Genomic DNA, 24,845 nt, shown 5'->3' with positions numbered 1-24,845 from the left:
CACATTGCAACATATCTATATACATATTGCAACATGTCATCACTGAGTTTAAACATGCGTTAACTGGTCTCCAATAAGGAAGAAAAATATATTTTTAATCTATCCTTTTCCAAAGAAAATAATTTTAGGGGAATAACAAAAATGCATTTTAGTACAAAAATAGACAATTTGATCAAGAAGTACAGAAGTATTAGTAGAGAATAGTAAAAAAAAAAATCTGGGGTAGAGGCAGCATAAAGAAATGTTTGTCGGGTAAGAATGCACAATAGAATACAATCACAAATTTTATTCTGAACTTCCTAGCAACCAAAGCAATGAAGAGAATGTGATATAAACACAACATACAGGGTCCATAATTTAAGACATATCAGCTGCCCAGGAGAAGCTCAGCTTTTCCTGGCATTGAAACCTGAGAGGAATGTCTCCTGTGGGTCCTCAGAAAGAGGCACAACATGTGATTTAGTGGGCGAGGTCCTCGCCAACACCTTACTTTTAATACAATAGTGAGCTTCCTACAACTGTTTGTTGTAAGACTGTGTGACACACACCTCAGTATTCAGGTCCTGCATTCAGAAAGCAATTCTTCAACCAGCCAAAGCTGCACACTATGTAAGCAGCTCTCTGATGCTCAGTTTTAAAACAGACATAAACATAGAACGTGAAACAAATAAACGAACTACATATTCATCAGGGAGTGTCATTTCACCCACCTGAGAGAACATTAAAAATCGCACATGGAAAATTCATGGATATTCTTTGCCAAGGACCTGGAGATTCTTAATTATGACCCTATTTTCACTTTTATTTTCGAGATGAATAATTTATTATATGCTGAATTGATTATTTCTTTAAAGCCATTAAGAAAAATCTTTTATGGTGATAATCCCTGCGATTTTCCTAGCAAAGATTACATTTTCATAGTTGCACTTTCATATAGAAACTCCTGTTATAATCAAATGAAATGTATCCTAAGCTGACAGAAGGATTTCCTTCATGATAGGATAACTAGGAAGAACGTGTGTGTGTGAGTGCGTGTGTGTGTGTGTGTGTGTGTGTGTGATCTTTAGAACTTTGCCTTTTTTTCCCTCACTGTAGGCATTCTTGGTCTATAACCATGACAGTTGTAATCAGAAATGATATATGGCCATAAGAATGATTGCATTACGCAATATGAAGTCAATTTTGCACTTTTCTGAATCCAGGTATTCTGTTTTATATTAACTGCTAATATAATTAAAATAACTAGATGTTATATTTAGGAACCATAGATCTAAATAACAATTCTTTAAGACATGAAATTTAGTGGAGTACAAATGGCATTCGTGTTAAAAACTGTTGCTTAAAATATAAACATCCTTTAAACTATATCTCCACATAAATGAAAAGTAATACACATAAAGATTCAGGAAAGTGAAAACTAACAATGACGTAAATCATAGGTCACAGATTTTCATCTGTTTGCACAATCATAGATACTTTGAAAGATACCCATTTACTTGTCATGTAATTTTCCCCCTTTTGTTCCACATCACTTAGCAAAAGTGTTAATTTTGCCTGTATGGAGGAAGACAAAGTTTAATTCAAAAGATAAAGGTAAAAGGTCACCTGTTAGGAAAACTGAAATAATCTCAATGCGTTCACCTTGAAGACAAAAGAGACTAGGCAGACGTGATTCTCTTGACATACCTCTTTAATTAGGCTCATAAAACGGGTCCCAAAGCGCCAGGGTTTGTGTCTGTTACACTGTAAGGAACTGACTGTCATCTGCGGAAACTGTTGGACGCCCACAGACACCACGTGCACAGCATCGTACATTAGAGCAGCGTCAGTCTGAAGGCCGAGAAAAAGGAAATACGGAGTCAATACAACCAGCGAAACCCACGGTAGGAGGTTTGGAAGGGGACTGTAGGAAGGAGTAAGAGAAATAAATACTCATTTTACCTTCATGTAACAGAAAAAAACAGTATTTCTGATGTTCTGGTTCTCTTAAATAAGATACTGTGATCAAATGACTAGATCAGCTCCATTAGGACAGTTGACCTATCCTCCCTTTCCTGAAGTAATAACCCAGTTTTATATTGTCCTACTATCTCCGTTAAAGTAGGAAATATGTGAAGACATTCATTATTTCACTTTTGTCATCCCCTCTGGCTCTGTTTGTCTCACTACACACACATACACACACACGCGTACGCACACGCTCAGGATGAATGCAACTGGAAACATTTTGAATGGTTACATAAATGACATATTGTATATAAAAGTAAATAAACAAGTTCCTTGCATGGGAAGAACAAAAGAGATTTGAAAGGAGATTCACCCAAAAAGCTTAGATAAAATTCCCGATCTTTTCTTCAACTTAATTTTTCAAAAGGTTCAATCTCAGAAATGATGCTACAGTTTTGAATCTCAATACACGTATTAATCCCTTTTTAAGAAACTAAGCTTAATCCCCTGTACTGTTTTCTTTTCCCCAAATTTCCATATGAATAAAAGTTCATTTTGTCTTCTCAAGTAAAACGAATATGAATTCCACTGTGTTTGCACCTGCTCAAATGACTGACCGCTTTAGAAGTTGATGATAAAAAATAAAATGTTTATAAGTATAACAAACCAGAGGCTTAGTGACTGTCAACTGCTGTGTTAAATGGACCCTCGCATTGTGTCTGACGGATGCCAGGCTCACTACCTATGCACCAGGGCCGCACTGACTGTACTGCTAGCAATGAACTTTGGGCCATCTGCTTGGCATGCTTCGGAATAAAAGCATATATTTCCTCTTCTCATTCACACAATTAGTGAGCTGTGAAATGAATTCCAAAATGAATAGGAACCCTGTAGATTATAGCGTTTGCCACAATACAATACAAAATCAGTACACACAGTCGCTTTCATGCAAATGGATCCTAAGGAGCTTTACCACATAAAATGGAAGACAGCTAAAGAGCACAATGCAGTGACAGAACATAATAATAATGCTATTTTATAGTTCATAAATCTTTGGGGAATATAGCTCAGATTCCTAACCTTCACTTTGTAAATACCAGCTGACTACTTTCGGATCCTCTGAAGGCTGCAGAGTGAAAATAGGCTCATGGAGTTGATACGGGCATACATCATGAGCCCGAGGATTAGACTGATATTTGTCTTTGGCCTGAGGTAACATTCAGGGGACATATTTTAGATACCGCACAGGTGGTCATAAAAACACTTACCAAGACATGAAAGACACATTTGATTTCAAAATAAAATGAATTTTTTTAAAAATATCACTGTGAACAAAGGTATAGAGGCATGAACACTTTCACACACCACTCGAGAGAACATAAAGGACAATTTTGCAATTTGCACCACAAAAGAGCCCTTAAAAATATCCATGCTCTTTTTAACCCAGTAATTTCTTTCTGGAATTTGCCCTAAGCAAATCAGAGATAAGAACAAAAGCTACATACATGATTTATTTTCTTTAAAAAGTGGACACCTACTGAATGTTCAAACTAACGAAATATAGTAAAATCACAGTGATGTTTTATATAACCACTAAAAACTATGTTTTGAAAAATAATCAGGTGAGAAATTGCATGTGATATGACGCTAAGTGTAAAAATAGATAATACAGAGCTATATGTTCAGCATAAGCCGTTATATATCTTTATAGGTACTTCATATGTACTACTTTATTTAATTCTCACAATAATGGTTCAATAAAAGCACTACTATTGTTCCCATTTTACAAATGATGAATCCAAGTTTGAAGATGTTAACTAAGCAAAGTCACAGTTAACAAGTGGAGAGGCCCCAGACTCAGCATCTCTGCTCATAGCTAGTATTCTTAACCACCATATAACATGTTGTATCAACAGCAACAGCAGATCGAAAAGAAGAAAATACACTAAAATGAAACCAATGATTACTCTTGAAAGTTAGTAATTAATGGAATTTAAATTTTTTCTTTTTATTTATTTTCTACAGTTTAAGATAGTTTGCTAAATACCATTCAATAATTTTCAAGATGAAAACTTTGATCTATTTCCACAAAATAACTAAAATAATATAAATATGATATTACTACTATTCTGCCATGATTTACTGACTTACATGATCTTATATGACTTATATGAAAATCCTAGAGTAGTAATCTTATCTAAAATGACAATGTTAACAAAGAATTTTGCCAAATTAAGAGTTTGAAAAATTGTTTTTGGTACATAGTTTCAGCATCAAGATCAGAGGACAGACTAGTTGATAATAAAACTATTTGAGACCTGTGATTTTAAATGTAATTATAAAAGATAGTATTTATTAAATAGAATATAAATACTAGAGAAAAAAATTGTGAATTGTTAAAAAGATGTTGATCAAATTACTTCCTGAATTTCCAGTTTTAAAATATGTTGACTTATGGTAAAGTGATACACAGAACTTGAGAAACTACTCTCGATGATATTTTCATCAGTTTAGAGTGTTACTTTGGTCCTACTTTTAGACTGGTTGTTTTAGGTAATAATATAGAGTTATTTTCCATTTATACTTGCTATCCTGTCGGAGTCAACTTTACTGTCTTCTTTGCAAAACCATACATATGCAAATTCTTTCACCTTTGAGTTGTGAAAAAACTCTAGTGTTTCAAAAGTGTTTTTCTGATTTTCACAAGAATGCATAAGCTTGAAAATCTCTTATACTAGTAATAGTATTACTTAACACTCATTTACTATGTATGAGACATTCTCTTTAAATCATTCCCTTTAAATTCTTGCAACCAAGCACCAGTTGAAAATCCACGGAGTTTGTACCAATTAGAAAACTGAGGCAGAGAACAGTTAAGTAACTGGCCTAAGCAGCCAGCATGTGGACGTGGAGTTGGATTTGAAACCAGACAATCTATCCAGAGTTCACAGCTTATTCTCTGGTTTTTGCTCAGAGCTCTACATTTAATAAAGCAAAACAGTTTAAATGCTTTTAAAGTTACAAAATATAAGAAATGTCAATACGTATTTGAATGTATTAATCTACATCATGTTTCGATAAGTGGTAAATACATAACAAAAATGGGCTGCAAAGTAAGGAAATGTATAGATTGTGGAGAATGGATAAATACAACCTCACTAAAAAAGAATACATCAATATATGGGGTTGGGTCAATACTAGGTTAGTCAGGAAGTAACATTAACCAGAAATGACTTCATGAAAGTAGATTTCTTCTATGCAGTTGCTGCTCAGGGGGTTCTTAAAAGGAAAAGTTCCCAGAATGTCTTCCAAGATCAGGCTCAAGGGGCGTCTCTTACTCCCAACTCTAAATTGTAGAGATTGAATGAGCTGTTCTTCTTAAGTGTTGCACCCTCTCATATTGACTTTATAGTCTCTTGCCTTGACTTTTCTCTTGATGGAAAATAGGAGGAAAAAAAGGGAGGGTGGAAGAGAAGAGGAAAAAAGTCCAGGAGACACACCAGTTAATTACTTTATCATTTTTATAATATTATTACTATCAAATTATATTGCATGCTTACTCTGTACTACACAACTGTGTCAATTTCTTTACCTGCATTGTCTCATTTAATTCCACCAAGACCATATATTTTAGGTGATATTACTATTATGATTTTAGAAAGAAGGAAACTGAAGCTTAGCAAGGTTAAAGTAATTTTCTCAAGGTCTTATCACCTTGAGAAAGAAGACTCAGAAAACAAGACTCAGGCAAAGCTTGGCTCTTTGAACTACTGTCCAAACTATCATAACAAGACTGGCAGAAATAAGACTTAGAAACAAGACTCAGGCAAGACCTAATTCTTAGACCCACTATCGGAACTATCATAACCAACTACCTCTCTTAAGCTTATTCCTATTGAAACTATGAAAGGCAATGGAGGATAAGCTGATGGCATCAGGTCTCATATCTTCGGAGGCTCTGCTGAACACCAATTATGTCCCCGGGGCCCAAAGAGAATATGTCTCTGAGCTGTGATACAAATTAAAGTTCCTTTGACTCCCGAGTCAGATTTTTTTCTTTTACAGCATAGCTACCTCTAAAGAAAGCTTCAGGGTTGAACATAACTGTAATTTAACCAGTGAAATTAAAATAGAGTATGTGTACAATTTGGTCATTAAAATCCATATGAGGGGTTTAAATAACTTTGTAGTCATTCACACCCTAAATTACAAAGACAAAAGCTAAGCAGAGAAAAAAAAAAAAATGTCAGCAATGAAGATAAAACAATCTGTCCTATTTTCTCTCTTTTAAGAATAATTACTCACTTATATATAAATAGGTCACACTTACTGGAAAGCTAGAATAGCTCTTTGCCCTGGGAATACAGCTCAGAAGGAAGTGCAGACCAGGCAGGTATAGACAGATCTAAGTGCAAACCTCCATGCTTCACTGCTAGGTCAAGTATCTATTGATAGTCATCGGAGCACCCTTGAGAGACTACCTCAGACTAGACTGGAGTTGGAACTTTATTTTTCTTTCCAAAATAAGTTAGTTAACCTACAAAGAATGTCTGTCAGCCAAAAACTTGCTTTGCAAACCTTTGAAATTGTGTGATGCAGTCTTACACATTTCAATAAAACTGTAGTGATCTAAACGGGTGACTTGAAAAGATCATGAGAAGTGCCTTCGCGTACATTTTAAACACGCAATAACCATCTCCCTAACTTATTGCTGGCTGTATCTCATACATTGTCTAATTACTTTTAGGCATGGAGTGTGTACGAGGAATGCAGGTGGAAGAGTAACAAAATGCTAATTTCTATGGCTGAGCTATTGCCACAGCAATTGGTTTAGTCACCCAGTATGATTTCATCTATTTCAAGTAACCTCAAGTCTGATGAGACTTTCAAGTATTGAAAGAGCAGTTTATATTTCTTTTATGTTCTGGAAAAGTCCACTATGCATTTTTAAATAATTGAAGAATCAGGGGAATTAGATACTCTCAAAAGTTTCAAATGACAAAAATTACCATTGTTTAAAATTTTTGATTTGGTATATATAATTGAAACATTTCCCAATATATAAAAGCAGGAATAATCATAGATGTTGTGAATGGTCAAAATGTTTCTATATATTTAGATTTCATTTACAGAAACATTTAGTACAAAGCAGTCGCTACAAAGCAGGTCCATGTTGACTGCATATGTTATTTCTGGTTTTGATCACTATAATCATCATCAATAAACATCTCCTTTGTAAAGTTCCGAGAGAGATAGGACTTACGACAAATTTAAACATGGGTTTTATTTATGTGATGCATGAAGCAAATAGCTAGAAATGAACAATCCTGAACTCCATGTAAACATACAAGAGAATATTGGTACGTAAAATCTCTCAGAAACACTAAAGATTTTTAGAAAAATAAAAAAAAGCTATCAAAAGCATTTATTTTTCTTTCCAATGAGAAGAGCATTCCTCTGTTTCCCAAATAGTGTGGGTTTTGGGTACCCCCACTGAATTCTCACCGGGGAACCTGGAACATAACCTTTTCACAATTTATTTTCTGTATTAAGCTAAGCAGTTAGATTTGTGACAGCATCATTCTGCTTAAGCACTTTTTGCATATTTGGGCTCTTGGGCTGGGTTCCAATCACACCCAATGTTGTATGCAATAATTTCATTTAAATATTATCACTCTTTTTTTTTTTTTAAAGATTTTATTTATTTATTTATTCGACAGAGATAGAGACAGCCATCGAGAGAGGGAACACAAGCAGGGGGAGTGGGAGAGGAAGAAGCAGGCTCATAGCAGAGGAGCCCGATGTGGGGCTCGATCCCAGAACGCCGGGATCACACCCTGAGCCGAAGACTGACGCTTAACCGCTGTGCCACCCAGGCGCCCCTAAATATAATCACTCTTAAGAGTGATGTGATGTATGTTTATATCTTGATTTAGTGATGGTTTCATGGGTACAAACTATTTCAAAACTTATAAAATTGTACAATTCAAATATGGGAAATTTATAGTACGTCAATTTTACTCCAGCACAGCTATTTAAAATTAAAGAGTGATCATGCATTTTTCTGAAAAGATGATTCTTAGATTTCATTTTATTCTAGAAGTATCTAGAATCCTCCCAAACTAAGCAACACTGGTCTGTATCTTTCTTCGGTTTTAATAAAACTGTTTATGCTTCCTCACTTCTTTTCTTTCCTGCTAGACAACAAGCATCTTTTGGGTAATAACCATGCCTATCTTTGTAATACTCTGCCCAGTACTCCATACACTGTCATGTCCATAGTAAGTGTATAAAAGCATTTTTCAACAAATTGACACATTCAACCCCAAAGGTCATTTGAATTGTAAAAGAAATAGGTATTAGGAAGCTCTGAATAACAATCACACTTGGCCACCTAGCTAGAATGTACTAGCTCCCAAAGGTACAGTGAACCAAATCCTCCAGCAGCTCCGACCAGGGAGGAATGTGAGTGCAGCCTCTGTCCCGTTTCTAAATGAATTTATAGTAACAGTTTCGTGAACACATTTATCTTTCCATTAAATAAGTGCAGGCAGGTCCCCTCTGAGATCTGAATGCTAGCTGGCGGGTGGCAGATCCATTCTGGAACCCCTATGTCTCAGATTTTGCTCATTTCTGAATTCCCATCTGAAGTATAGTGCGCAGCACAAAGAGCAGCATGGTCTAACAAATGGAATTTAGGTTTGATGAATTCTGGCTCTTTCATTGACTTGATCCTTTATCTAAAACAAATACTAAAAAAGAATTAAATCCCCTTTGCCTTGTTTCCACATTTTATAATTGGACATAAAAAACGATCTGCCCTATCTCGTCCTTGTTGGAATATCACTTTTAAAAACCAGATAGTTCCAGGAGAAAAACCATTACAAATATTCTTCTTCGATGAGAAGACATTAGGATATTAAGGGCAGTGGGGAAAGGGTGGATTCTGACCTCTGGAGCACCCTTGTGCAATCAGCACAAGCCTAAATGGGACAGAGAATCACCCACCCCTCTGAGCAAGGGTGAGGATCACACATGGAAGGCAGGCTGGTGTTCAGGCATTCGGCTGGCACGCTGCACCCAGCACTCTGCCCGGCTCAGAGCAGGTGCGCAGTGGCTGCTAGCTGAACAGAGGGGCCTGGAGAAGAAATGCCCTCAGACCCAGTCGGGAGCCAATTGTCAGAGACAATTCTCCCAGTTACACTGCAGCTGCCATCATGCTTTCTCTGTTGCCGGCTCTTTGTACTACTCTGAAACAGAGTCCTTTACCAGCAGCTGCGTGGACCGCACAGACTGCATGAGATAATACATTAAAGCAGTGTGCAGAGTCTCTGGCACATGGTGCATAGGCAGGTGTTAGACGATGATGATGATGATCACCGGAAGAGCGGTAATCTCTTCAAGATGGCTACGATCCAAAACAAGGAACTGGTTTAGAAAGTATAATGTTCCAACCCTGCTGCACCCACTGTTACCCTAAATGAGGGAACAGAACTCATGCTGTTCAAGAAAGCAGACCAAGTTCTGAAAGGGAAAGAAGCAAGAAGGAAATTATCAAACAACAACAATGTGATCCCTATAAAATGTGATGTGTACACAATGCCACAATTCAAAGCTAAAAAAAAGACACAAATAACCTACATATACACACATTACCTGAAAAATTCAGAATTTAAGGAAAAATATAAGTGGTAAAGTATTATAGTGTCTTGTGTTTGTTACTAAAGGAAGGGCTGCTGTTGGACAGATACGTACACAGCAGACAAATCTGCCTTCTATTTTTTCTTGTCTTCAGATTCTTCATCTTTAAGAATAGGGGCGGGAATGAGCTGGATTGTAAGGTGTTTTGTGGTTTACATTCATATTCCTAGGAAACTTGCATTTAATTCCAATTTTACTTTGGCCTTTACAATACAATCGTAATCTTAATTTATCTTCTTCCCATAATTATTTAGGCTTTATGTGCTTCTTTGATAAACTTTTGTATCAACATTTCATATGAATTAATAAATAAGGGAAATCAAAAGTCACTTTTCTTTATCCATTGTCTGTGCTCCATACTCTACCCAATTCCTGTGTGGCCCAATAAAGTCTTCTAATACTTGTATTGTATTTTCTTTGTTGTTTTAACTTCACTGTTAAAGTATCTATCCATGTTAAAACCCACCCCGGCTTCCCAATACTCTGCAGAGGAAAAGTAAAACCCTTTCTCTCCTATCCAAATTCATTCACTAAGATCCCAGGATTTTATCTTCTTTTGCATCCTCTTACACAGTAAGAATATGGACATGCCTATACTTCACATTTTTTAGCTGACCAGAGAGATTCCTCTATTGCAGATTAGTTGAATAAAAGGAGATGCCAAAAACTGCATGATGAGAGATCCTTAAAAGGAATATGAATTTTTGTAGCTACCTGTATGGCATTCAGCACCCATGAAAGCTAGAAAGGGTAAGAATTTAAGGGGAAGATAGAAAAAAGAGAAGGGAAAAGAACAGAATGGGTTTCAGCTTCACAGCCAAATTGATGAGTTACAAAATTCAAGTTTCAGCAATGCCCTGAAGACGAAGCGAAGAAGATGGTACTGGATGATAGTGTTGCTGGGATTCGGCAAAGGAATGGGTCTGGGCCAGGATTAATGCCATGAGTGATTAACATTTGCTTGATGTCCCTGTGAATTTGTGAATTTGAATAAATGTCTATGTCTCTTCAAACCAATGCTCTCTGGCTTAAACTAAAAGCTACCAAAAAGTAGTGACAGTTAATTAACCTATTTTGAATAGCAACTAGTAAAATACAATCTAAAATATGATCTATGCTAATTTTGACAGTAAGAGTTTTCATTGGCCCTTGATGTTTATATTCAATTTTTGGCCTTCAATTTTGCTGGATGACATTTTCCTTAACAAAACTCAACAAAATAATTTTACAAACAGTAATATTTTCCTGTGAGCTTTTTAGAGTGCCAGAAGGTCTGAAATTCAGTCCATGGAGTTTTAACACTACAAATGTGAAAGCTTTAGGAGATGACTATTTTGCATTATTTCCAAGAATTATATGTATTTACCATGAATATTTCTGTATAATTTTTCTTTCCTACACATATCTTTAAAATGTACCATTTCCCAAGCAGAAAATCCCTCTTTTTAAAAATTTTTTTCTTTATTGCTACACTGTCTAAATTCCTTTAAACTTTTATATACAAATTCCAGGATGTTTAGATGTTTCTCAAAACCATGTAGAGAAACTCTTCACTTCTTAAATATAAATGATTAGGGAAAGCTGTGAAGCAAGTTAGAAAATGCCAACAGGTTTTCAATTAAAAATTTCATTTAACTAATGTAATTATTCTTACCTAATTAAATTTTTTCAACTAAGATCAGTCCTTTGAGATATCTTATTCTTTTTTAAAATGTTGCATGAAGCTCTTACCAACGTCCATGAAGAATGCTGTATTGATGGGATTGTTAATGAACTCTCTAGCAACAAGGCACTAGCCTTAATAATTTAGGCCCTGTTAAATCTCGTGTGCTTTTTACTACATTTGGAACTACTATTGATCTAGAGAAGAGTCAATATCAAGGGGAAGTATTCTTTGTCCTTCCAGCTGGTCTCCAATATATCTAATTATTTTGATATTTGGAGTTCAAAGTAGCTTCTTGCACTTAAAAACTTATATTTTTCAATATTGTTTATATTTTCTCTTTTCAATATGATGAATCAAAATTGATTTCTATGTTGTTAACAGACTATTTCTAATTTGAGATCTAGAAATATGCAAACCAAAAATACACCAGAAATTTGGGTTCATGAGTTTAAATATTCACATAAATACTAAATCCAAATGCTTATAAAAATCGAGAACCTAAAACTTCATATATCATTTACTCAAACCAAAAATCAAATTATAGTAAGGATCTATTTTAAGCATGACTTGAAAGATAGTGAAGAAATTAATAAAGACATTTCTGGAAAAATAAAAGAAGAGCTATGCAAATAAATCATATTAATATATATCCTTTATAACTTTTCATGTTCTCATTGTGTGTTTTGGGTTTTTTTTTGTATTGTGCTTATTACTCTATAAAAAATTATAAGTAATTTCTAGCAGAAATGCGAAAAAATAAAATTTTCATAGAAAGCTAATGGGACTTAGTACTTTAATTCTGTAACTTATTAGTCATTATGGGAAGTCATGTTTTCTTTCTTAGTGTCCTTTCCTCATCTATAAAATAAATAGAATAGTAATCTACTTTATAGAGTTGTAAGGATTGAATTGGATAAATTTACAGAAAAGTGAAATATTAAGCTCTTTATGTCATAATTTATAGAGAAGAGTGAGTATGTTAGCAATTCATATCAATTTAGATGAGGCAAAAATCTTTTAGGAAAACAATAGGGATTGATTTGCATACTCATATTTTACGGTGTACCTTAAGTCCCTAATTTGAAGACTTCCCATCTCTTCACTATTTAAATTAACATGATTATTTTCTACATTGGAAAATACATTGATTTAACTAATTATTGTTTTAGTACCATGAAGAAATGCCTTTGTTTACTCATTCTTAGGTCTCTTGAATATCTTTTCCCATATGAACATATACTCTCCCAATTGTCTTTTTTCATTTGTCTCTAAGTGCTTTGCAGTTTGATTCACTCATTCAACAGCATTTATTAATGTTATTATTGTGTTACTGACATCAAACATAATTATAAGCCTGAGCAATAAAACTGAGAAATCAATGATTTAGACCCTGGGGTATTCGCCATAGGTGAGTGGAACAAACAAGTAAACCAAAACCACATGCAGGCCAATGTGGGGGTATCTAGTTTTGCCTGCAGTAGTACTATGTTAGAAAGTAGTCATCATTTGAAGGAGTTCTCTATCAATATCCATAGCTTCAAAAAAATACAAGAAGTGGGAAAAAGCTAAGAAAACAAAAGTTGGAAAGAATGGTGGGATCAAGGGAAAAGGTAAATCAGAATTCTCATAAGTTTTTTTTTAAGATTATATTTTGTTCACATTCTGAGATTCCTAACATCTCCTTTCAGACATTAGAATATGCTTGTCCTTTTACAGGACAAATATTAAAGGATTTCCCTAAAGTTGAATTTTTACATATCATTTCATTTTAGAACTGATCTAAGTGGAAGACTAAAAGAATGATATGGGACTGAAGACCAAAAATAGGATTCCAATTAAGTCATGCAACATCTTAGATGGAATCTATTGTTTTGCCTCCTCAGCATCTCTTCTTCTGAAATAGAACCTCTTCCCTCGAGTCCATTCCCTGACCCAGTATCTTGGCTCCAGGTGTTCCAGGTCTGGTAACAACCACTGTTTCAGGCATGGCCAAGTGACAAGGTTTTCTGAGGGAGCCATTTGGGGAAAAGGTACATTCCTTCTCCTGGAGTTCTGTACCGGTGGTTATAAACCCTGATGCTGCTTCTGCATGGTTGCCTGAGAATGAAGCCAATATAAAGAAAAAAAAAAAAAAGAGAGAGAGAGGAGGTGGAAGATGTAAAGGAACCTGTTTATGACTTTTTTTGTGCACCTAAAGCCAAAGGTATCCGAAGATAGATTATCCTGCTCCTTACAAGCCAGAAGACCAATGTGCTTTCTTTTTGCTATTAACTAAGGGAATTTTTAGACAACTGGAATTGAAAGAATCATGAATATAGCCTTAGGCTTTGGTTTGCCTCAGGGCAAAATGAGATTATGATTTTTTTTTACCCCCCCGTAGAGTTGGGATAGTCTATATTTAAAAAAATAGAAAATGTATGTAAAAGCATGCCATATACAATCATCCATATGAAAATACTAAAAAGATCTGCTATGTTAAATAAATTCACCAAATATAACATTATTATCTCTAATTATTAAGACCCTTAATTCTGTGCAGAAAAACATTTAATACTGTAGGAAATTTTTAGATAACTACTAAGATATCTGTATAGTATTGTCAACTGGTTCCACTTACAAAAGCACAAAATGGGGCAACTGTGCTGACACAGAAGGATACACTATGCCTGCCGGAATACATGGATCAAAACTGTGCCTGAATCAACACTACCACTGTGAATTACACAGGTTGAGGGACAATCAGAATGTGAACTGAAGCAAAAAACTGTAATGGTACACTGCTGTGAACATTATTAAGGAAGAAATCATAGAGGACTCTAAAACCAAATGCAAACTAATACTCCACAATGCCCTTTTAGTCAGCAGGCTAATAGACTGACATCAACATTGGAAATGACCGATTAAGCAGTATCAGTTAACTCTTGACATTTACACTTTTGAGTTTTATACTCGATCAAACAAATTATAAATCACAAACCAGGACATAAAAAACTTTCACTACATTTTTTTAAAACTGAATCCTATGTCATTCAGGAAATTAATTCAAAGTAGGCAAAGAGCAGGAGGTGAGGGTGACACAACTTGACTCAGGAGAGAAAATAGTTTGATAATCTTCGCCTACTGGATTTGACAACTGAACAGCTGCAGCCAAAGGAAGAATGGAGGGCGATATATGGCAGGGACTCAGGGAAAAGCCAGAAGGAATAGCAATTGCACAGAGGAATTAGCAGCAAGAGGATGTTAGAAATGTTTTAAAGGCCTTAAAAAAAAAAAAAAACCAGCAGAAGAAACAAAAAGCAGTTTAAGAAATGACGAGGCAGTATTCTTTCCTTGTTTGTTAAAACACAGAGATCTGATAAAATTGGTAAAAAAAAAGAAAAAAGAAATTCAAATTAAAAAACATCCAGAATGTGTTCAACTTTATCCTTTATCCTTGCTTATGAGCTAGCTAGATTTGGAGGTCTTATAAAGAATGCATTGACTCGAATCTCAATAATGACGTCTGAGTATGTCCAAGGAACCTCAGTACAAGGCTGTAAACTTGAGTAGACTCCTGTGTTTCCAGAGTTTGAGGCATCAGATGATATTTCTTCTGCTACTTTGCATTCCAGATACTAATCCCCCCATTTCTCTCTTACATAGCTATATATCCTTCACTGTCTTCTCTCTCCTTTCTCTTCACCTCAATATGGGCCCTAAGGAATATTCACATTTGGTTAATTTTGAAGGGAAAAATAACTGCAAATATAAGTATCATTTTATGTTAAATGCTGAACAAAATTCAACACATTTTATACTTAGGCATTTGCACCTACTTTTGTTCCCAAGGAAACCAGTACAAAGGTTTTGCACATATCCATCATATAAAGAAGAGTGAAATTACTTTAATTTCATTATTCGTTGAAATTAGCTGAATCACAGGGACTACCTTTGACCAAAAGTTAAGAGTGAAGTTTCAAAACAGATAGGAAAAACCAGAGTAATAAGACCATCAGTTATAACTTTAGTCTATCAGATCTGTTTTTAACTATATGAATAATATTGCCCTTTTTTAAAAATCAGAAAGAAAATAAATATTTCACAAACAAGTTATTTGGTCAAAAGATTGGTTTCTATAACACCTACCATATGGCACGGTGGTAGAAACTTAACAGATATTATTTAATTTAATTTTCTTTAGCAATCTAATAATGTAAGTAATAGATCCCAAGGAGTTGAGGTTCAAATCAACCCAGTAAATGACACTCCTGAGGGTGAACTCAAGCTTATCAAATTTCAAAGATTCTATTTTTTCTACTAACCATGATAATTTATGCTAACATAAATTGCTGCTATATACAACATGCTTAAAAACATAAATCAGACACCTACTTTAAAGATTAATTCCACTTATGTTAAGATAATGCAGTGTACTCTATAAAACAGAGATCATTGAGTGGTGTCTGGGTGGTTCAGTTAAGTGTCTGCCTTTGGCTCAGGTCATGATCCCAGGGTTCTGAGATCAAGTCCTGTGTTGAGCTCCCTTCTCAGTGGGGAATCTGCTTCTCCCTCTCCTACTTCTCCCTCTCCTGCTTCTCCCTCTCCAGTACCCCTTTCCCCTGCTTGTGCTTTCTCTCTCAAGTAAATAATTTAAAAAAAATTTTTTAAATCATTGAAAAGACAGCTTTCATTTTTTGATGACATGTATTCACTTTCCTGATCCAGAGATGAGAGAGAATCAGTAAAATTTCTAAGTAAGAGAAATCATAATTTCTTCACCAGACATAGGTCAGTAATGGCATGCTAACATCCACAGTTGGGTACTAGAAACAATTGGTACAACTATTCTGGAGAATATTCTGGAAATATGTGGCAAGCACAAACTGGGACAATTTAATTTTACTTGGAGAATTTAGTTCATGGAAATAAAAAGACAAGTGCACATAGATCTATATACAAATATGTGCATTATAATGTGGTTTATATTTTTAAAACAATACAGCAACCTAAAGGTTCCTCATAAAGTTAAGCAAATTACATTATATTTGTGTAACTGAATATATTGTAACACTATTAAAATTATTGTCCAGAGGTATATTTATTGACACATAAAGATGGATGTTAAAATTTACATATTCACATTTCAAAATAATATATTCCTATTATAATAGCACAGCATTACATCCAGTAAAATATTTTAGAGTCCACCATCTGTGCTCTAAACTTCCTAAGAGGTAATTATTCTCAACAACATAGATCTAAAAAGATACATACACATAGATATTGTGTTTATTTTCATTGTTTTAATCAAAAGTGTGACATACTACAATTTGCTTAAAAAAAAACAACTCTGGTGTCCTTTCAAGTTAGTATTAATAGACCCACCTCACTTTTAACAACTGAACAAATTTCAATTATGTCTAACTTCATAAATACATACAGAGAGAGAAATAATGGGATTACAGAAAAGTCTACCATCTTTATATTTTTATATTGTACGAGAATACTTTTAGGTAGAAAAAAAGGCTACAATTATTATTCTTTGGCATAACATAAAAATAAACAAAGCACAATTTTACTCATGCTTGATATTTAAGTATTATGTGTTAGGCTTATAAACAGCAAAATTAATGGACCAAAGGCAAATTTGAATTTCTAATTAAAAGTAGCAGTTGTTTCTTCTGAATTCTAGGTAATATTCATGTTTACCTGAGTCACTTCTAATTTCTCTGAAGTTAAACTACAAATTTTCCAACTTCTCATACATAAACCCAACCAGAAATAAGAGTCAGACCGCAAGACTGCCAGGTGAGTTAAAAAAGGTGCTTGGGTGGCACATTAGTTTGAAGACAGCCCCTTGGGGATGTCTACCACCAGCCAGGGCATCTCCTGCATCAGGGGACATAGAGAATTATTTTCTAAACATGGACATCAAAAGGAATAAGTGATTAATCAAGCAGTATCTTAAAGCTTTTCTGCAAGCATTGTTCTGTTAATTAACATGGTGTCTACTTCCTGCAAATGAAGCCCTGAGCTATTAAATAAAATTACGGCAGCGCACACTAAGAACGGGGCTCATTTGGAAAGGCACTAATATGCTTGCTTTCTGTCTTGAGCACGGTCATTAGCACGCAGCTCAGTTCTAGAGGATGACACTCCCAGAAGTCATTCGGTTATAAAGACATGCTGTATTTACCTAAAACACAGTTTGACAATTACATGTCATGACTAGATGTTTTCAAACATAGTTGTTTGATGTATCTTATTTACACCCAACTTTATTATAAAAAAAGAATTTGAGGTAAACGTAGCAGATCTTATTCTCTCAACTGAATGCTATAGAAATCCAAAACATGTTCATTTATGTCAATCATGGCTCTGAGGGAGGCTTAAACTATTTCAGGAACTGTTGAGGATATCATTTTGATACCCTCAATGATACTAAATCCTTAGCCACAAGAGTTAGAAAAAATACTCAGGAGCAATTATTAAAAATATGTAATTAATGACATGGCTGTTTCACTTTTTAAAAACATCTGTTAAATATTAAGATTGATTTTCTTAGTTTTTAAAAGCAAGTCTCCAAATCATGAGCAGTTATATGGGCATAAGTGGAATAAATACATAGAGTATATCAGGCAAATACTGTTCTAATGATGACCAGCCATGTTTATAACCTTCTTAAACAAATAATCTCTTCATGTTAAAAGTATTTTAGATGGGTATTTGGCTCCATATTCTAATCAATGCACCTTGCGAAACAAAGGTAACCTAAAATGTTGTTTTAATCAAGAAATGTTTAATTTAAATTTTAATAGCATTATATTCATATACAACATTTTAAAATTTAGCCTTTATTTGTGAGGCCAAAAAAACAGAATTTCATAAAAATGACTCATGGCATTTTTTTGAGAAACTAAGTTTCAGTAGATGCATAGGAAAATCCGAATTTTCTATGCTCCTAATTTCCAAATAAATGGCCATTTACTTACATGCACCCAAATTCACCTCATTTAAAGACAGTGTCTGCCATTTCTACAGATTTTCAAAAATAGGTTACAAGTTTAATTTCTGCTTTGTGGAGAGAGAGGAACTGATTTTATAAGAAAACTCTTCCTGAAGGACCAAATATCTTGCCTTTGTTTTCTTGTGCCGTCTCTAGGTAGCATATTAGATCTCTGCCTCTGTGTTAGGCTGATTCACTTCAAGACTAACCCAGGTAGTTCTTGCAAAAGAGGCAGTAAACCTACTCTTTAAAACTGAAATGCAACTGGATCATTTCACTGTTCTTCCTAGAAAAAAATACCAATGATGAAAAACCCAATTTGATATGCCCAACTGCTGTCAGCATTTGTATTTAGATAAGACTACATTAACATATACATAACATCATTTAGATTCAGAAAGAAATCCGAGATAGACACAAATAAATGGCACAAATACAATGCATAAGGAGCTGCCCCATGCTAGGCACTGCTCTAATGCTAGAGACAAAAAAGTAAGCAAGATGGACGTAGCGCCAGTAAAACGTAATTGAAGACGCACTAAAAACAAGATGCATTGCATGCTAAAATTGAAATGGGGGGACAGGGTGCCGTAGCAGCCACATACAAGAAACCCTAATTTAAATTGGGTAACTCAGAGAAGGCTTTCAGAAGAAAGTGATATTGACACTAAGAAGGCATAAGAGTCAGTCAGGTGAAGAGGAAAAAGGACGTCTGATAGCTCAGAAATGAGGCAAGCAAGACAGTTTTGAGGAACCTGAGGAAAATTCCCTATGGCTGAAGCACGATGAGAGTGGAGGTTCATAGTGATGAGGAAGAGATGGACTTACTGGCAAAAATCAGAAAATTGAGGATTTTGTCAGCCATGCCCACGAATATGGATTTTATCCATAGGCTAAGGGAAGCCATTAAAGTGCTTTCAGGGGAGACACATGATCAGATCTACTTTCAGAAAGGACTACTCTTAGGAGTGTGGAGAATGACTTGCACTTTGAACAACTGTCATCACTCATTGGGATTATTTTAACATGTCTGAAGGTCCCCTTGTCTCTAGTTTTGCACCAGATGAGCATATTAAAAACAGAGAGAAAAAATGGATGAATTCAGGAAATATTTATAAGTAGACCTGATTATTGATTTTTGGGGAGAGGAAGGGAGTCGTGCCAAACAGAAAGGAGGCTACGGTAACTCAGGTTTATTACTATTTGGGCTAATGTGAAAATGGTTAGATATTCTCGGAGATAAAATAATGTAGGTCAATGCTATGAAAAATATGCCTTCAATTACTCTTTATTCTCTTACCTTACCTTACTTTTTTTCAGAGCACTTACCACATACAAAGGATTATTATCATCCCCCTCCTTTAGAACATAATCTCCAGGTGTATAGAAACTTTACCTATTGCTGTATCCCCATCAGTAGACAAGAAGTTCCAGGAGGGAAGATGAGGATAGATTTGAGTTGTCTCTGAAACTTCCAAGTAGAAGTGTCTGGTAGATGGGCTGAATGTATGACTTCATGTCTTAGGAGACGGGAGTGGGCCAGGGATATGAAGTTGAAAATTATCAGCTTAGGGAAAAGGATTGAAGCAGAGGAGCAAATAACACCCAGGAGTAAAGGTACAATGAGAAGAGAGCCAATGCATAAGGACTGATAGGAAGAGGATCATAAAGACAGGGACCATGAATAGAGAGAACCAGGAGATGATTCTACTTAAATACTAGCTGCAGTCAGGACTGGTTATATAATTTGCAGGGCCTACCTAGTGAAAAAAAATATATATGGCCTCTATTCAAATATTATTAAGAATTTCAAGATGGCACCAGGATAACATTAAAATGAGCATGGGTCCTTTCTAAGCCTGGGATCGTGTGTTACTACACAAGTCACATGCCTATGAAGGCAGCCCTGGACAACCTTTATCTTTCAGTTTCAATCAAGTTTAAATCAATTAAGGAAGGGGGCACCTGGGTGACTCAGTTGGTTAGTCATCTGCTTTCAGCTCGAGTCATGATCCTGGAGTCCCGTGACTGAGCCCCACATCAGGCTCCCTGCTCAGCGGGGAGTCTGCTTCTCCCTCTGCCCCTCACTCTGCTCTTGCGCTCTATCTCACTCTCTCTCTCTCTCTCAAATAAATAAATAAATAAAATCTTTTAAAAAATCAATTGAGAAGAATATGTTATTTTCTATAAAATACTTACGCTACTTCATCTGGCCAAATTTCTTAAACCTTGAGTGAAAAAGGGAAAAGAATTCCCCCTGGTTACTTTTAAAGTTGATAGCAGCACAGGAATATGGCCCCATTAAAAGGGAATTGATTTGAGTAGAAAACGCAGATGATTTTGACTGGTTGAATAAATTGAACATAATTATTAGATGGTAACTTCCCTATACTAAGGGGGGAAAAGGGAAACGGGATGTTTATCTTCCGGGATACATAAGCATTTATAATATATCCAAACTGCCAGTTAATTTGAGTTGTTTAGTCAGATAACTGGCAGTAAGCAAATAACAGACAGTGACCATGTAAGGACAATATTCCATTTCTAGAAACCTCCAACTCAGAGTCATTTTGAGGATCAAGTGAATCAGGACAATTACACCGGCCCAGAGCTTTGGCGCCGGGGGAATCATTCGGTTGTTAAAAACAAATCCTGCAACTCCAATGTTCTCACCACACTGTCACTGAATCAAAGCGGTAGGGAGAGCCCCTTTGATTTTCTGCCAAGACCCTCGATCTGTACATTGTCCTTTTGTCATTACTTGCTCCTCTGGAGGATGGCCTTGATGTTCTCTGAAACATTATTTCATTTGTACATGCGCGTCTCCAAGGAACCCCCGCATGATTTGTCCTGGCTCTGTAGCTTCTTACAGACAGCCCCGGGATCTGTACCTGCTGCAGACCCTGCCCGGTCTGACGCCAGGAGATGCACAGTTAAAAGCAAGCTCTTTATGTCTGATGATTGTCATAATGAAGTTTCTCAGCCAAACGATTACCCAAATAAGAAGAGCAGAATGTATTGAAAACATTATACTTTGATGGTGACTTTGGTTTGCTTCTAGAATAACCTCATGGGTGTCTGAAACTGACCCATATGACATTGCTACTTTTTAGCTGAATATTAACTGGACAAGAAAGTTGTAATTAGCATCTTGAATTTGGACAAACTTCAAATCCTGTCAAGGCATGTACCTAATGACACCATTTTAGACTAAGTCATTTATCAAACTAGACCAGGGAAATGCTGGTCCTGTCACTCTGAATACCCAGATTCAGAGGCAAATATGAACCTAAGTCATCCCCTCTAATTCTGAGGAAGATTAGGAGGTACCTAATTAAAACAGGAAATGGGAACATTATGGTAAGATGTGATTAAGTAAAACCTTTGCATCTGGTTTTGTTAAAAATATAACCCTGAAATATCCCGGCCAGAAAAGCTTTTACTATGAGGATGAGCAAAGGCAAAAGCTTAAGGTCATATTCTAGCAAATGATTTTGTAAGATATAAGTTTGCTGCTACAATATAGAGTTTTGCTGTAGTCAGGAAAGGAATATCACAGAATGATGGGGAAAAAGAAGCACAACCAACAGGAATGGGGCGTGTGGGCTATTAGAAACCGTCTGGAGAAATGCAGGGGTCACAATTACAAAATTTTGTTCCCCCCCTCATTTTCTAATGGGTCTGTTATATTGGTTTGAGGGACCTGTTTTAACTTAAATTGCTGCTTTAAAAAGAAAAGAAAAGAATGGTAGCTAAGGGGCGCCTGGGTGGCACAGCGGTTAAGCGTCTGCCTCCGGCTCAGGGCGTGATCCCGGCGTTCTGAGATCGAGCCCCACGTCAGGCTCCTCCGCTATGAGCCTGCTTCTTCCTCTCCCACTCCCCCAGCTTGTGTTCCCTCTCTCGCTGGCTGTCTCTATCTCTGTCAAATAAATAAATAAAATCTTAAAAAAAAAAAAAAAGAATGGTAGCTAAAACCACAAGAGTCTCACAGATGGTAAGTTCTCCTGCTTCCCTTTATTTTTTCCTCTACAAGTGATCAATACTAGATGTAACCAAAAAGTCTACCCAACAATTGACGATACACCCGTTTGTGGCCATGGCATGCCATAACACTGGCCCTCGAGGCAACTTCTGTGTACAGGCGTGTTGAAAGGCTCATGTGCGATCTGCACTCCTCTCCTGGCTGAGCGCCATGATCTCTCTAACTGGAGTCAAAAGGGGACACTCAACATGTGAGTTTTTGGGAACATTTAACTGGCTTTGGACAGTTCTGTTCAGATTTACTACTCAAGTATCACTGAGACTTCACATTGTCCATCAACTAACAGCTCACATTTGATTCTCATTATTGCTTAACATGTACTAAGTATCTCATGTGGGACAGATACTGTACTGATGATGTAAAACACGACTGTTAACATCAAGAGATGAAAAATTAATTTTGTCTGTGCTAACTTTCTCAAAAATTGCACTTCCTAAGCAAAAATCTCAAAATAAATGATACACAGCACCACTGTAATTTGTGTTAACCTTGTTACATATATTTTTAATTCTAACATTCTACGCCTGTAATCAAATATAGGTAAATTCATATATTGAGGTAGCCTATTTTCTTCAACTTAAAAATGTTAAACAATTTAAAATGTTTTTGTTTAAAAGTAAAGTGCTGTAGTTATCTAGCTAGTGATCACTGAAAGACAAACCTTATTCTAATGAAGTGATTATCAGAATTGATCAAGAGGTTTGAATAATTACAAATAAAATTATAACTCAAATAAAATGATTAAAATCCTCAAAAACTAATGATATTAAATGTTGCTGTTTAATATGCAGCAAAGAGCCTTAATGTTTTCATAACTTGAACACAAATGACCAGGACCAAATCTATTCTGCACTTAACAGCCACATGTCCTCTGGTAAATCATAACCTCTCCAAACCCCATCTTTTTCAGCTATACAATAGGGGCAATGATACCTGCCCTACTTACTGCACCAGGATGTAATGAGCCTCAAATAACACAATGTGTGTAAAAAACACAGTTAAATCTTTACACAGTCATTAGCTGCTATTTTTGTTATGCAAATCAGGAGACATCAGCTTTGGGGAAGGATTCTTTTAATCAGAAAAAAATTTTTCAACCCCCCCAAAATAAAAAAAAAAGTAGCAATTTTAGATGCTATATAGGAGGAAATCTTCTAATTATAACTTATTATACTAAGAGTGTGCTTAAACCATTTAATACTTTTCTAAATAATATGAAAGGTAGGGAAAAACAAAACAAGTTTAAAAAATACAGTATTATCAATTTTTAGCAAAGCTTTAATAGAATTGATCATTACAGATGCAGAGAATATGCCTAAGAATTTTTTAATATACTACTTGATATGCAAAAATGACACTATCCGAAACTGCAATGCTGTCAGGCATCATTTAGTTTGGGAGCACTGTAAATGGATTTAAAAAAAAGAAAATTGGCCAATTCTCCTTGAATACAAAATACTTCAACTTGCAGTTTAAAACATTTCAGCCATAATCTCATAAAATTTCAGTAGGATGGTTTTACGCTTTTGAAATGAAACAAAGTTAAACAAAAGCTTTCAGTTTTTCCAATTTATTTATTTTGTCTGCAAAAAGCTTTCCTATGTAAGCCAATTATTTCCAAAGAATGAATTAAGAAGAAATAGCTCGAAAAAAAGAGAATGAGTTCCCTCCTTTATCAGGTAATAAAATCTATTACCCCTGAAATCATTTCACTTAATTCTCACTTGCTCTCATATCCCATACTCCATTTTGCTGAGTGAAATTTAATAAATCTCTCAGTCCAGGATTAAATTTTACTGTTTTATGAACTGTTAAATTGCATTGTATGCTTATTAAAGCTGGTGTTCTCTCACTTCTAGACACATTCCCATCTCTACCCTGGGGCACAATTAAACAAACAGCAGAAATTTTCTTTTCACCACTGGAGTGTCTTCCAACAGGGAGCAATCCATGAACAGCAAGTCATTTAACTATAAACAATGTGCACCTAATAATCTGTGTATGCCTTGAATTACATAAACCATATTTTAAAGAGGATAGTACCTCAAATGAATAATAATATCTGCATCACAGGCTCTGACTTAGTGAAAACACGATAGTTACTGAAATGCACTGTAATATATTACAATGCTTTACATCACTTCTACATACTTTCTTGTAACCTACTGAGGTTTAATTATTTTTTCATATTCATACAATGTGTTTGTCTTTTAATGCCAGGAATGAAGCTACCATTTATAATTCAGATGTCAATTATAAACAGGAAATTCTACTAAAGGTACAGAATGGAGTGAGTAAAAGACAAAACTTTTAAAGCAATGCATTTGAAAAAGAAAATGCATGAAAATATTATTTTCCACCTGCAGACTGTTTGAGTAGACTTTCCAATCTGTACCCAGGAGAATCACAATTCTATTACAGCAAGGTCTCCACAATTGATGTCTGGACTTATAAGAAAGAGTCCTTAGGAACTCAGATTGTGAGACAGGAGGGAAGACAGGCTT

The 24,845-nt window shown here is 35.4% G+C and overlaps 1 protein-coding gene across 3 annotated transcripts in view; it reads right to left on the bottom strand.

The window, feature by feature from the left end:
* The window catches only part of GRIK2 (glutamate ionotropic receptor kainate type subunit 2), a 642,399-nt gene that overhangs the window by 250,118 nt on the left and 367,436 nt on the right, over positions 1-24,845 (bottom strand). For all 3 annotated transcript variants that reach the window (XM_045806988.2, XM_087865344.1, XM_045806989.2), the window contains exon 8: positions 1,687-1,830. In XM_045806988.2, coding sequence (XP_045662944.1) covers positions 1,687-1,830 — 144 coding nt within the window. The remainder of the gene's footprint in view (positions 1-1,686; positions 1,831-24,845) is intronic.

Source organism: Ursus americanus, chromosome 11 (assembly GCF_024610735.1).
Source record: "Ursus americanus isolate L20-20 chromosome 11, mUrsAme1.1.p, whole genome shotgun sequence".
NCBI classification, from domain to species: Eukaryota; Metazoa; Chordata; class Mammalia; order Carnivora; family Ursidae; genus Ursus; species Ursus americanus.
This window is presented reverse-complemented; position numbering and strand designations above follow the sequence as displayed.